This window comes from Wyeomyia smithii, chromosome 2 (assembly GCF_029784165.1).
Source record: "Wyeomyia smithii strain HCP4-BCI-WySm-NY-G18 chromosome 2, ASM2978416v1, whole genome shotgun sequence".
NCBI classification, from domain to species: Eukaryota; Metazoa; Arthropoda; class Insecta; order Diptera; family Culicidae; genus Wyeomyia; species Wyeomyia smithii.
This window is the reverse complement of record NC_073695.1, coordinates 14,696,887-14,712,523: the sequence shown is the minus strand read 5'-3', so window position 1 is coordinate 14,712,523 and position 15,637 is coordinate 14,696,887. Positions and strand designations below refer to the sequence as shown.

Here is a 15,637-nt window from a genome sequence, read left to right as displayed (position 1 = left end):
ATAAGTCTTTTATATCAAAATCGATTACAAATTACAAACAAAGTTTCACCTCGTATGCTGATTCTACATAATAAATTTGGAAGTCATCAATGTTATTTTTTTCCTTCAAAGTACATTAACATTTCCTTCAAAGTACAAAGTACATTAACGAACTGGTGTCTGCATGGAATTCACTCGGCATGTTGTAAACTTAACCGACATTTTTGTTTTCTCAAACAAATCCCACCCACCGGACCCACCGCTACTGGCTGTGGAATTGTACTTCAAACTGTTTACAGCAGCGTGGGGCACCGTTTTGCGATTCGCGGATGTGTCTTGTTGTGTGTTGTGCAGTAAGTAGTTGGTATGGGCAAATACTGGGTGGGTGGACCGCGTGGTACAGGCGGAGAGCGCCAGAATGAGACTTGATGGCGTTTTCATTTTGGGGCCGTTTGGCTTCTTTGTACGTGCCATAGTAAAATGAGCTTCAAACCTAGCGACCGAACGGGCCGTGATTAAGGGCAAAGAATTGTTGCCCAGGGGTTTGGGTTCCGGGGGGTTGAGGGAATGCACCATTGCTACTTTCGGAATGTAGGACAGCCCTATGAGGGCGCCGCCGGCTGTGGTTTTGCGAGGGGTTGGGAGGTACATATTTCGCCCACAGAGAGTGTCGTTTCCTACGAATGATCGCGCTGGTACCAAGAATCAGCGAGAAGAAAAAAATGAATCTACGACTGAAAGAATACACGGTCGATTTCGTGTGTGTGTATTCAAAACTGTAACGTGATCGGCGATTTTATTATTGCCTTCGCGCTACCGAGTCAATTCAAAGTGAGATATGTCGGTTTTGTTGTTTTTTTTTTCTATATTTCGTTCGTCAGTTTCTTGTGTATGTTTTTCGTATTCGCACTTGGTTCAGTCGAGGGTGAACTCGCGGCTGCCGCATCGCAATGTAAATCAGCGGGGAAGCAAACTTGTAGGTTGAATATATAAAAATTCGCGTTTCGAACACATGTGCGGTTCTTGTTTTTTGTTCGATTTTGCCTTTCTTCAAGAAATTGATTAATTTTTTGCTTTGATTGCTCCTGCGTGCCGCAGATGAGAACAATTCTTAAAAAAAACTACATTGTTGTAACAATAAATCATTCCATAGCAAGCGAAGGGAAATGACCTGATAAGTCTCCAAATTTTCTATAAATAAAGACTTAATCTAATCTATGTACACACTGACTGGTGATTGTACAACCATTGCAAATATATGCTAATAAACAAATTTATACCACACAGTAGTGAGGAACCGCCATCACTCACTGTAGGGCGATTCGAGGCGATCGTGGATCGTCGTCGCCGTCGTTGTCCTCGTCGTTGTGTACACAAGCTCAGCTCACCCGATGCCGTCATTCTAGTTTCGTGCACTCTGGTAGTACTGCCTCGAGTCGATCCGACTGCCGCCACCGATCGCGCGCATTAGAAATAGTTTCTTGTCCGTTGTTCGGCTGCGCGGTTGGCAAAAAGATTTTCGCTTTTTTTTCGCAACCCCCAACAGTACGTGCGCAAGTGCGGAGTGGAATTCGAACCGCCGCCCTTTGGCCGTTCGTCTACGCGTCTCCTGGTGTTAGCGTAGAGCGCGATTAGTTCTCTAGACTGTGATTAGTGGGAAGCTTTGCAGTTTATTAGCATGTAAACACGCAGCAATTATTGTCGTAGTTTTTTGTTTCCTTCTTTCTTTCTGTATTCATACTCCTATTCGGTTTCGGTCGCTCGGTGTGCTCTTCAATGAATACGATTACTGATTGCTCACATGCTGACGTAGGTTGCTTCGTACGCCTCGGGACGGGACTCAGCCCGGCACTCCAGTTGGCGATCGTGGTCGGGAGTGTTGTTCGCTTTGAATCGCGCGGCACATCGCTGGACTGTTGTTTACGCGTTGATCGTTGTTGATCTTCCGCTGAGCCGTCGAGTGTGTTGACAGTGTGTTACGTAAGTGTGCGGGAAAACATTACCAGCTGTGCGTGTGAATCTCTAATGTGGTTTGTCGATCCTAATGCGCTCCTAATTGTCACATATTTCTAGCCACATATTACCTGTATTTCGTTTGCATTTTGAGCGAAAAATAAGCGCAGCTAACATCATCCGCAGTGCACACGTCATCCGGACGATTTCGTTCCTCCACCGTTTGGATCAGGTCCGATTGAGAGTGGTTGTGCCAAATTCGAGAAATTGAAAATCAAGGTCAAAGTCTATTCCTCATGTGTCGCGCTTTGCGTTGCTTGAATGTATAGTTATTACTTCAGCAAAGCGATTATTTCATAATTTCCCGTACAAGTTAGACGGAGCGGAGGAGGCGTGAGCTTCTGCCTCGCTTGCTTCGATCGCTAGCTTCTAGTGTTTGTACTTCGTTTTTTTTTCTTTTGTTTTATTTTAAATCACAGTGATGCCAAAGCTCAGTGCGCTAATTGAACGATAATTTACAATTGTTTCGTGACGATGAAAGATACGACAGCAACGAACTGACAGTAAATTGATAAAATTGTCGTTTTTTGAATTAATCGAATTACAGGGGCTATTTTGCTTATGTAGTGTTAAGAAATGTGAAGCAGACTGCTTGCTTCTAAATTTTCCATAGTTGCTTTGAAAACGTCTTTCATAGTTTTTAACTTAAAATAAAAAAAATATCACCGTCAATACAGTTACGATTTTTGATTTTTTATCGTTTAATTCTACTTTGTAGTTACCATTAATTTTGATTTGCCATCATGATTCAGTAAATTGTGCATCGAATCTAATGTCTACTCAACTAACTGAGCATCCTGGTAGTCGTAATCTTAAACACACATTTTGTCAGTAATGATATTTGCTGTGTATGTTGTCATATTATGGGTTGCGCTGAGGATCGACAAGACAATATTTACCGTGGAGATGATGATTCTATGAAGTGAGCGATGATTGTTATTGAACCCGCTAAAATCTATATGGAAAGCAGTAGCGTATGGTACCATACGCTCTTCAACGGAAACATCATTTTTGGGTTAAAAAATAAACTTATTTTTGTGATTGAAACATTGGTTCAAACGTCCTCTTTTCTAAGCACCACCTTATATCAACACAAAAACACTATTTCGAGCTAGTTTAATATATTAGTTGGATAACTATTCCTTTGAAAATTCGCACTAGTTGATGCGCGGATCAGATAAAAAGTTATGCGTATTGGAAGATAATCATGGGTATGACCATTTAATCAGCATAATTTAGAATCGTAAAGGGACTTGAAATGCCCTTGACAACAGTGTAATAAAGCAATAGGAGCACTTCTTCGGCGAAAAATGGAGTTTACGTGAGGTAGCATAAAGTCTTCTAATATCAAGAATCAAGAGGAGGTACGATAGAAAGATGGCATTTTTTTACCCTAGAAGTACTCGTCCCTAAGAGACGTCTCGATCAAGGCGAATAATATAAAAATCATGGCAATTGTAATCAACATTAGAAGTTAGACAAGTATCATAAAGGAAAATTGCATCGCATTTGTATATATTAATCAATTATTCAATACTTTAAACGAATCGATTTTTTGGATACAACTACAATTCCACTGTAAGGCAGAGATAGAGTCCTTCACCTCTGCAGATGAGATCGAAGGATACGATCGCTGCAAGGGGGGCCACTGTGTTGTCAACTACTTCAAAAAATCTGAATAATGGGTAGCATGCTTTAAGAAAATTTTTACTTGGATCGAAGATTTGTAAAGCCCAGTCTATAACGTCAGAAAATTCCACCAGTCCAGCTTTTGTACATCAGCTGAATGTACAAAAATAACAACTTTCAAGCCCAGTAGGAGTTTACTTCGGTCTTCCCGCTTTACTTTTTGATTTGTTCGTATTATTCATTCCACCTTGAAAAATCTTAGGACCTGGGAAACTTAGGAGATAACATATTTTTCCTAGTTCTAGACTCCTCAGGATTGGCGTAAAACATTTCCGCTGCTGGGTCGTCGTAGTTTTATACGAAAACAACAGATGAGGTCGATGTTGACATAAAAGTGGTTGCGGTCTTCTTAAGCATGTCTGCGTAGGAACGCTTTTAACGCTCCTTAAGGGTTGCTGATTCTCCGCGCAGTATCCTCGGCATGGTTCTCATAACATTTGCCGCATCGTGCCTTATTGTAGCAGTAGGCGGTTATGTGGCCTATCTGCTTGCAATTGGTGCAATTCATTGCACGGGGTGTATACTTTTTGCCGGTGATGAGTGATATAACTCGCAATTGCTTGCAGTCCAGTATCTTTACATCAGAAAAAGTAGCAGTTTTGAAGCAGCGGACACCGCTTTTCAAAATACACTCAACAGACAGACTCGCTTTGGCTACCACACCGTAGTTCTCCACATCTCGCAAGGGGACGTATACGCGGTACTCCGAGTAAAAAGCTCAGAACAAGCTATATCGTTGGCCTGTTTCAGGTCATTGACCACGACACGGAGCTTGTTCCATCTGACAATTAAAATTTCAGTCATGGCTTGCAACGTGCAGCGTGAAATATATGCACACATTTTGGTTTCGGTCCTGCTTGTAAACAACTAGTAGGCTCGCTGATCCGTCTAACTGTTGGGAAGAATGCTTTAAGAACATTTTTAATTGGATTGGGTACAAATTCAGTTCATAATGTCGAAAAATTTCACCAATCCAACTTTTGTCTAATCAGCTGGATGTGCAAAAGGAACAAATGGGGTTTTGTATGTTCCTGGAAATGCTGGGAATTCATTCTGGAAAATCAAACATCCAAGTCCAGGAGGAGTTTGCTTCGGGTTCTTCGCAGATTCTTTGTTGTAAATGTATTTTTATTTTCATTTAGAGAAATCCTAGCACCTTTTCTGGGAAGCTTTGGAGAGAAATTTTTTTTTCGTATTTTTGAAATCCCTAGGATTGGCATAAGAGATATTCAAGCCCAGGAGGAGTTTGCTTCGGGTTCTTCGCAGATTCTTTGTATTTTTATTTTCATTTAGAGAAATCCTAGCACCTTTTTTGGGAAGCTTTGGAGAGAAAAATTTATTCGTCTTTTTGAGCTCCCTAGAATTGGCATAAGAAGTGCCCCTAGTGAATCGTCAGAATCGGTTTCATCAGACGATAGTAAATCAAAGGGGTTCGAAGTAATTGGAGAAATAGTCGTGGTCTTTCTATGCATTTCAACGTCAAAACGCTTAGAACGCTCTTGAAGACACCGCTTCATTTTATCCCTGTACTGTATGTATACCGCGCATGTCAAGGACTTAAGCTGATTCTCCTCACAGTAAATACATTTTTCAGTATTTATACTGCATGAATCCTTAACATGATTTTCTCCACATTTGTTCCCCATTTGTCCATCATTCCACAATTGCAGCAGTAAACGGCTCACGGTGCTCTCACAGACTGTTATTATAAAAAAAATGCACCAAAGAATCTGAGTATACCATTCGATTCGTTATGATGTCCAGAATCTCTGGTCAGAATTTCAAAATCATCGTACGGTACATTTTTGAGTAATGTCCTTTTGAAGGTCGTAAAGTATAAAAAAGTAATATAAAAACGACGAAATACTTGATGTAAAGCACGTTTTCAACTACCATTTTATGAAATTTCTTCCAAAATAGTTTCTAAATTAAAATTTCAATAGTTTTCAAAATTAGGCAGAAAAAAAAATGAAAAACAATACAACAAATCATGATTTTTTCGACACGCGGTGCTAACAGCAGATCGTTGAATTGTTTGATACTGGAAGTTGATACCCAGGGTGGCCACCCAACCGGGAAAACTGGGAGAATCGGGAAAAAACCTGGAATCGTTTGGAACCGGGAAAAACCGGGAATTTCACTGAACATTACAAGCCGGGGTGAGATTGTGCCATACAAAATCCATTTTTGCAGCCATCTCATGGCGATCACAAGACCAAAATTTCTTAAGTAAGTTTCCTCGAATACTTAACCAAAGAAAGACTAGTCCTGTGACCCGGAAAAGATGGCTGACATATCTTACAGTGCATAAAACAGTTTTTTTTTGTTTTTATTCATCTTTCTCTTGGAAGCTAACTTGACCAAGGTAAGCTCCCCGGAAGTAGCATTCAAATGGCTCGAATTTTGACCAGAGCAAATGGTTCACAACGATAATCTCGCAGGAACTGTAGCTGATAGATGTCGCCAAGAATACTCACAACTATTGAGTATGCATTCGACGAAGACATTGCTGACTTCCTACCTTGATACTTTTTGTAGAAATCTGATAGCTGCTTCAGGCAAGAAACTTCCTAACTTTACTGTGTTTATCAAGAAGATTCTGATTCTATTGCATGGCAATGCCACGTTGGAGCGAGGTTTCTCCGTGAACAAGAAGTGCGTAGTCATGAATTTGGGAAAAGACAGTCTTGTAGCGCAGCGCTTGGTGTACGATACAGTACAGGTTGCCGGAGGAGGACACGAAATTGATATTGATGGGGAGATGCGTGAGCTGCTGAAGTAACGTGTTTTAAGTGTTATGAAAATACTCTTTTATATATTACTCTTTTATATATTGAATCTTATCTGGTTGAGGTAAAAACGATTCTTTCAAACTTAATTTGGCCTAGAATTTCTCGGTAATGAGTATTATATGCGTTGTTTATAAGATCTTTGTAGACATCTCTTCTCGGAAAGGTGACATCCGTCGCATTTTTCGATTTTTTGCAACTATATCTCTTGATTCCAATAAGGCTGAACACGTCAAGAAGTGACTTAGAGCATATTGAGATGTAAATCGAAAGTCACGCTTTTTTATTCCTTAACTGCATGGAAAACTACAGAATTCAAAAGTACAATTAACCAGGAAAAATATTTGAACAAACCGGGAAAAACCGGGAGAAAACCGAGAATTTAATTTCGGGTTTTGAGTGGCCACCCTGTGATGCGTGCTTTCCGAAAAAACTTTACCTTCGAGACACTTAAAAATAGTCTAGGCTCATGGAAGCAAACATTAGTTGACCTATTGGGACGGGAGATTCTGTCAATTTTTTTTTGCCACTGATATAGAGAATATCACAGCAGACAATTGGTATCTACTATGAAGTCTGTACCAGACGTGCACGCCCGTGATCGACCTTGAAATTTTTCATCAATTTTCCGGGTTGAGAAATGAAGTAATAATGATGACTGAGGTATCACAAAACTTTCCATTGTTATCCATCATTACCATTATCTTAGTCAATTTTCGTTCAACTAGCTTATAGATTTTGAGAAAGTTCATTGATTGTATTTAAATTGAATCATTCAAGATAAAAAAGGATTTTGTGAGTCTTAAAAAGCTTGTTATCGATGGCGAAGAATGTTTAAAAAAGAGGTTATTTTCGTACATTCTTCAATCCAAACAGGGTTTTTAAAAAATGAGGTTTAAAAATTATCTCGAAAACGGTTATAAAATATATCGAAAAAAAATAGTTTAGCATCTACATAGTTAGAAAAAAGTACCTAAATTTATTTGAATCGCATATAAAGAATTTCCTCCATCGCTTTTGATAGGTGATTCTGTAATATTCCACTCAAATTTAAATGATATTGCACATAATTTTCAAATAAAATCGTGGTTTACGTCAGAAGTAACAAAAATTTCAATGAGCAAATTATGTACGTGACTTGTAATATGCAAATTTTTTTACTGTGTAGAATATAATTTCGTTGTTCATGCTTAGGTTTCAGTATGGTATCCTATATCCTGCTGATGTGGCTGCAATATTAGCTGTAGCTGACGGGATACAGCATTTCAATGATTCAGCCACCCGCTCCGGGTCAGACACTGTTGTACGCCGTCCCTAACATGGGAACACAATCGCGTACAACCCCTTTTCTTTGTCAGCATACGACCAAAGTTTCCACCGTGGTTGGTTACCTAATCTCCGCTAAGCTAACTTATATCCCGGTCGGCACCTTGTGGAGTTCGGGATAGAAGTTGCTGGACAGAGGTGAGTGACCACATTATGGTCTCAAGTTACACGTATTCAGCCGTTCACCGCCAAAGGAAATCTGGAGACTGAGTGATGAGGATTTCAACAAATATCGTAAAGAAAACATCAGAAATCAGAGAGTTGAACCCAATTTTGAATAGTGAAAAGCAGCTCTTGAAATCGATTAAAAAACTTTGCACATGACAAATCGTATCACCCTTTATTAGCTGTTGTTTAGAGAAAGTTACGAAATGGTTTGAAGTCGAATGATAGTTTAGTTTAGTCATGACTTTTATTATTAAAAAATATGTAAATATTTTCGATAACACCATATTTCTTGTTGAAAAAAAACATTGATAGTATTGGTTTATGTTTTATGGATTTAAATTTCTTGTTCGGGGAATTTTATTTTTGAAATTGACTACACAGATTGATATAGAAAACCTATCAAAGAAAATGGCTGTCGAAGTGGCTCTATACCCTTGAAAATATAAGATGATCAAAATTCTTCAACCTTGATCCAACCTTGAAGTATAAGTTGAACTCCCGCATTTCTATTGCTGAGCTGACTTTTGAGTCTCTGAGTTTTCTTTACGTTTTCCAAATTTTTCTAAACTGATTTTTCTTTCATTCTTCAATTTTATCATTTTATGTATTTTATTGCAGTAAATACTGTGATAATTCTGGCGATTCGAAGCGTATAAATTAAAATGTTTTGGATTAGATTATTAGAAATTTTGTGTCCGCTCGTTGGTACAAACACTCCATCTATGGAAGAGAAAAGCTATAAAATACAATTTCGTACGACGATAAAGAATATCCCCTGTTAACCCAACAAAAAACGGAAATTCTCCGCTACAACTCAAGAACTATCCTTCAATTTGGCACCGCTTCACAAACGCTTCACAGTTCGCGCGAGTTTTGCTTTACCGTTCACCATTCGTCAGCCGCGGCGCGTTGTACTACCTCACCGCGTCCCATGTTCATAAAACCAGCTGAGCTAACCAGTCTACTTCAGTGCCGCTGCTCGCAGTATTGCACCCACTGTTGCCGTGCGTCGTTACCTCTACCGCTTCCTGGCTGACTGACTGACTGACTGGGGCTCAGACCGGTTAAGCGCACACCACACAGCCGATTGTTTGTTTTCGTCACCGAGCCACATCAGAGAGCCTTTCGAATGCACATGTTGCGTTGCTGCTGGGCTGGGTGGTGGGTGGAACAGACAGGAGGAATCGATTTGAATTGATTGCTCGCGAACCAAAATAGTCAACAGTCTGTAGGCGACAGCTCAGCTTAGTCTCTCACTTTGGGAGGATTAAAATTTCGCCCGACGCGCCGCACGCCACTAACTCTAGCTTCCTTCGATCGCTTCACTGGCTGAATAAATTTTCATATTTTTTCCTTTTTCTTGTTTTGTGTCACTTGCAGATGATCCGGGTGGAGAGCTTCCGCCCGCTATGGAAATAACGAACAGCTGTAATGAAAGTAAAACGACGTCAGTGAGTCAACCGTACAGCAGCAGCAAACAGCCGATCGCGAACCCAGCAGCGGAGAGCAAAGTCAGCGCGGAAAATAGCATTTTGCATCATTCGCAAACACCGCCAACGCCATCGCGACCGCAGGCTGCCACATTCAGCGTCTGCCCCTCGCCGAACGCGACGAATTCTTCTGACCTAAAGTACCTGCATAAAAAATTCAAACGGATCGCCAGTGCCACACTGAGCAACAACAACAACAACATCAACAACGATAGTGGCAGTGAATCGAAACTCGTTACATCAGCAGCGGCGGCCACCAGCAGTAGTAGTAGTAGCAGTAGCATTCGTAGCAGTAGCAGTAGTAGTAGTGGTGGTGATAGTAGTACTAATATTGTAACTACTACTGCTGCTTTGCCAGCTGGTACTAGTATCGTAGTAGTAGCAGTTGAGAAGCAACAAGCAAGTGCATACGGTTCCCCCGCAGTGCGACTACCCAACTCATTGAGCTACGAGTCTGTCCAGCGACTTCATCAACACCAACATCAACAACAACAACAACAACAACAAAATCAACATACGATTGCATGTGCCAACGAGGGTGATTTAGTCGACTCATACCGACCAGCGACCACTGAACGAATTATTCGTACAGGAGGACAACCAACGGTTGGCAGCGAGTGCCACAGTCGCCCCCAATTAACCTCTTTGAGTAGCGAACACAGTAACGGTGCTTCCTTGAATCGCACTAACAACATTAGTGGCGTCAGTAATAGTTTTATCAGCAGCAGCAGCAGCAGCAGCAGCAGCAACCACAATCATATTCCGAGAGAGAGTGAAGATTTGAAAACGTACTATCCCAGTGTAAATAATAACAGTGCTATCAACAACATAAACTGTGATTTAAACGAGAAGAACCAATGCCCAAGCATCCTGAACAACAGCAACCCTAGCGGTGGTGGTGGTGGCAGTGTAGTAACGTTATCAGCCGACTCGATTCAGGCCATTCAGCAGGCGGCGCAGTACGAAACCGCCGTCAATCACGGTCCTCCGGCGGGGATTGTGGTTAATTTCGGCTGCGATCCGGCTTCGACCGCTCCGCTGCACTCGCCGCTGACCTCGGCGAATCTAATCAACACGGCGGCCGCCACCCCGGGCCGCTATGTGTGTCCGTTCTGTCAGATGAACTGTAGCAAACCGTCGGTCCTGCAGAAGCACATTCGACGTCACACCAACGAGCGTCCCTTTCGGTGCGACCCGTGCGGTATTGCATTTAAAACCAAGAGCAACCTGTACAAACACTGCCGGTAAGTGGGCGCCAGTTCGTTGGACTTATCGAAATTAAGATTTGCGTTATGATTTAATTAGGGTACAGGTGGGAGATCAAAAATTGAAAGAAAAGCATAGAAAGAAAGCATGTACGTCATGCTTTGGGTTGTTTTCGTGAATTATTTGTGTTGTTAAATTTAATCTGAAGGTGACAGCGTATGTTTTCAATTTGTGTCAGTGATGTTGTTTTCGTGCGAAGTAATGTATAGCTTTGATGTTATTTATTATTACCGTCGAACGGGATGACTGTTCCATTCTAACGCGTCAAGAGAAGCTTATATTTTGCTCTTTGACATTGGCATTGCTTTAATGGATGTTTTTTATACTTCCAAATGAAAATATATAAAAAAAATATTGCGTTCTAACTCGAAACAACAAACTAATTGTAAACAACACTGACATATTGATAGAGGTGCCGTTATAAGCATATTCATTTTCAACATAAAAGAATTTTGTAATAAGCGCTAGACTGCAGTAGCAACTCACCTCGTATGACGGTACGTGTTTCAAGGCTTTCTTAAAAGTACGTTTACTATTAGTTGTGCTCTTAGTAATTTTTCGAACCTCGTGTAATGTTATATTTAGAATAATCAATTAATTTCGAATTTAACCACTGTAATCATGAAATACATATGCTACTTTATACTTCTAAAAAATAGTCCTCAAATCGCAGCGGCTTCCTTATCTGCCGTTTTATCTTTTTTTTAAGTGAGGCGACTCCATGGTTCTTCTCACTGCATCGTAACGGATTTTGGAATTGAACTAACAGATTTTATTATTATCTCCACCTTCTAAATCCAAACAATGATTCGGTAGAAGGAGCATCCATCCGTGAAACTTACGCCAACAGAGAATCTCGACTGGCGAAATCTGTTCCTGGATGGTGCGTCAATGCACCTTCGGATATTTTGTCCAATTCGACCCTTTGAGTTTTTGGTCTACTTCGGTTTTGGTGCTATATCTCACCATTGGCCAAAAATCGAAAAAATATGCTGAAATGTGCTATAACTTCGTAAGGAAAAGTCCTGGGGATGAGTGGTCTTGAACAAAAACGTGTGGTCTTGAACAAAAATGTAACTAACAAAAAATAAGTACAAAAACTTAACTTTAAATTAACTTTCATAGAATATACTCTGTAACTCTGTACCCAATGAAGATAGGAATTTTATCTGTTCAGCAAAGTTTTATATTTTTGCACGTTCTAAAACTTTGCCGAATAAACCATTCCTTTACCTCTTAACACAAAGAAGTTAGTATTTTTGATATATGAAATCCTACTGTAACATATGCTCGCCGCACTCTAATATGGGTTGATTGGGACAAATGCAACCTAAAGGAGTTTATAGTACTTCAGCTTAACTTTGCTGAATAAACTATTCTTCTATCTCTTAACACAAAAAGGTATTTTTTTTTATTTTTAGTATAGTAAACTTTTCATACTTTTTGACAATTTGCGATTATGCGGGTCATTCATACAAACAATTGTTCCGAAGCCTTTTGTAAGCTAGGATGAAGGTAAAAGGTGCTATGGAATTAAGTTCCACTTTTTGCCTTATTTTGGACCACTGCAGCGGTCAGAATGGCGTTTTATTACTAAACTTTTTTTTTTGAGAGACAAAATCTACAACTTCGTCGAAGACGTCCCACCAATCAAACAGATCGTTCTGACTTTATAATCTGTGTTATTACCTATACCATTTTTACATGGCTCTTTCTCAAAAATTACCTTATAGAAACATTTATGCAAAATTTCAGCCAAATCGAATATGGCAATTGAAAAAGGTAATGTAATTGGAATATTTTTTTTATTGCTCAGAGAGGGAAAGAATGAGTTAGAAAATATATGCAACGATATTCTCTGAAAAGAAAAAATAAAGGTTACATAGAAGAAATGTATATAAAACGAAACAAAAGCAAAAAAAAACGAGGTAGACGGTGAAGGGTGAACATAAATGTAATACCATGGAACGGGGTGAAATTGATCAATTTTTATAACAATTTCCAATTAACTAGCTTCATGTAGGTTTTTCACGAAATAGTATAATTTCAAAACAAGTACTGGTATGTGTTCCAGTAAACCTCTATGGCTATTGGTGAAATTTTTATCGTCTACTTCATGAAATAAGTTCGATAGTTCTATAAGGTACTATGCGGTAAATTGGGGTGAAATTGATCACCATTGAAATCCATACATTCTGTTGGCAATGTGCTTTTTTTCGATATGCTAAAAATAAATGATGATTACTGTACTGAAAAATATCATGTACAGCTAGTTTGGAAACGAAAATAACGAAATTTCAGGTTACAATTTGTTTATTTCGTTTCACGAGCTGCTTGTTGCTAAATTAGCTCTTATTTGATCGTTGTTAGACCAATTTCAATTCGGTTTGTTACAAAAGCTTAAAAACTAGCTCTTAAATTGAAATCTTTGTGGTTTCCTGCGAATTCATCAGTATTTCTTGACTGGAATGTAATGATCATTGTTGAAAATTATATTTTTTGAGCTTTTATTAAACTTTATACACTTCTCCAAATTTAACGTTATTAACCCTCAACTAAGATTACTTTAAATAAATTCAATACTTTTTTTTGATATTTGGAAACTTGTTTGATCAAATTTGATTGAGTTTTGACTGAGTTAGAAGAATTTTTCGAAAATATGAAAAATTTCACCGGGCATGCAAGGGTCAACTTTGACAGGTATGTGAATCATGCTAAAGTTGCGTTTAAGGACACGTTAACATTGCCTAGTATTGTAAGAGGAATATCTTTTGATTAGTATTTTTTATCACGAGTTTTCAGGTGATCAATTTCACCCCACTGATCAATTTCACCCCATTCCACGGTACTAAAAACTACCACAGTAGATAGCAGAATAGAGAAAATGAAGCAGATATGAAGGATGTTAAAAGAGCAATAAATAAGTAGAGAGATAGAAAAGAGGAGGAAAAATATTAAACGGGGTGGCGAAATCCTAAAAAACTTGGAAAATCAGGAAATATATTTGGGCAAACTGAAAAACAATCAGGGAACCGAGACGCGATTCTTTTCAAACAACTGCTTAGCGCTAAAACGGATTTTTCAGCATAAGAGTCCAATGCGGAACCTCTACTGTTTGATATCGTATCCGATCGAATTCTTTTTATCATTGGGATATCAGAGTTGCGTTTATCAATGTTGCATTTTTTTTGTTCTGAATACTCAAAAATATCAAAGAAATTAAGGATATACTTCAAAGAATATCAGGAAATGTAATTTTGATTTTTGGCCACCCTGCTCAACCTACCTAAATAAGGAAATATATTTTTTAAAACCCACATTGTTCAAGAGTAACTCCAGAGATTGTCACATAAAAACAAAACTTAACAGTATCAAAGAGAGAGAGAGAGAAAAATTGGCTATCAAAAAAAAAGAATCTTTTATATTTAATAATCCAAAAGATGTTTAAACGTTTTGTTGCCCCATTTTTTCTTTTCGCCTTTATGGTTATAGTTAGTTAGTTCTCGACACATGGAAAGAGCAGAGTGAATATTCACCGCTTTCTTCTTGTCCAGCATGAACGCGGCGTGTAGAAATTTATTGCACAAAACTTCTTCATTCTGCTTTGTGCTGTGTTTCCTCCGTTCCCAAAAAATTTGTACACTTGCTGCTCACACCACAGCTGAGCAAAACAAGAGTGGTGAATCATTCTAGTAAGAATACACACAGGTACACATGCGTGATGGGCGGCTAATTTTTTTTTCAGGTTAGAAAGGCAAAGCAATATGTGATTTTTAATAATTGCATAGTAAATCAAAACCTGCCAACTCTTCGATTTTGACATTTTTGACATTCTATAGGAGCCTACACAGAGCCGCACACTGTTCCCTAAGTTGCAAGAATGTGATCATAATTTTGTGATTCATTCACCTAAAAGTGAGGAATGAATTTTACTTTCCTCATTTTTGCGTATTGAAATCCTCTTTGTTGGAAAAATTGTGGCACATTTTATGAGAAACAACTTTGACGAAGACACTCTGTCCGCCTATTTAAATATAATTTTGTTTTTTTCTATATAATGCTTCTTAAAATTAAATATTTAAATATAACTTTTATAGTGATTTTTCCTCTTCTATATTTATTTGGCTTTTGAAAATTTTTCATTTGTATAATGCACTTATGAAGAAATAACACCAAAAAGAAAAAAACGGTATATCTTGAATAAAAATTTGTATCCAAGTTACGATTGATGAAAAATAATTGAATAATTCTTTTCCCCTTTCAATTTTCGCATTTTCGAAAGGGAGAGGGTGACACAAAATAAAAATCAAATTTGTATCGGCCTTATTTTGGCCCAAAAAATGATTTCAGAGGTTGAGTGTCTTCAGCAAAGTTGTTCCATTAATCATTCTCTATTTTATTGTATTTTTGTGCTTTTTTATACGCGGCTTTTCATGCACTTTTTTACAATAACTTTTTTACAATAACACGGATAATTTTTACGCGAATTGGAAGATGATTTTAACGCGGTATCAAATAAGTTTAGTATAGGTGAATCCAATAAAAAGTAAATAGAGTAAAAAAAGTAAAAAATTAATCGCATAGTTAATGAAAATAAGATTTTCTGTTCCTTTTTTTTGTAAGACCACTGCGACCATTATTTTGATCTTTTGTGGTATTCTGTTTCTTTAATCTAATCAATGTTTATTTGTAATACCTATATTTGTTCCAAAATTTCTGTTATTATCAAATAATAGACTATTTTCATTGATTCGGAGAAAAGGAATGAAAAAAAAACATTCATAATTGTATACCGAATACGAGTCTAGGTCGTTGCGATCAACTTTCGATTATTTTGGATGCACCACAAACGCATTTTGTGTGTTTGCATTTTAATATAATTTTTCAAGCATGTATTTTCTTTCGTATTATTATTAT

The 15,637-nt window shown here is 38.3% G+C and overlaps 1 protein-coding gene across 2 annotated transcripts in view; it reads left to right on the top strand.

Annotated features, from left to right (window-relative positions):
• The window catches only part of LOC129722403 (transcription factor HIVEP3), a 108,330-nt gene that overhangs the window by 75,646 nt on the left and 17,047 nt on the right, over nucleotides 1-15,637 (top strand). The window contains exons 1-2 of one of the 2 annotated variants that reach the window (XM_055675809.1): nucleotides 3,184-3,203; nucleotides 9,345-10,698. In XM_055675809.1, the coding sequence (XP_055531784.1) occupies nucleotides 3,200-3,203; nucleotides 9,345-10,698 (1,358 nt within the window). In that variant the 5' untranslated portion in view covers nucleotides 3,184-3,199. Of the gene's footprint in view, nucleotides 1-3,183; nucleotides 3,204-9,344; nucleotides 10,699-15,637 lie in introns of those variants that run through there. The other variant, XM_055675808.1, reaches the window with a different exon arrangement.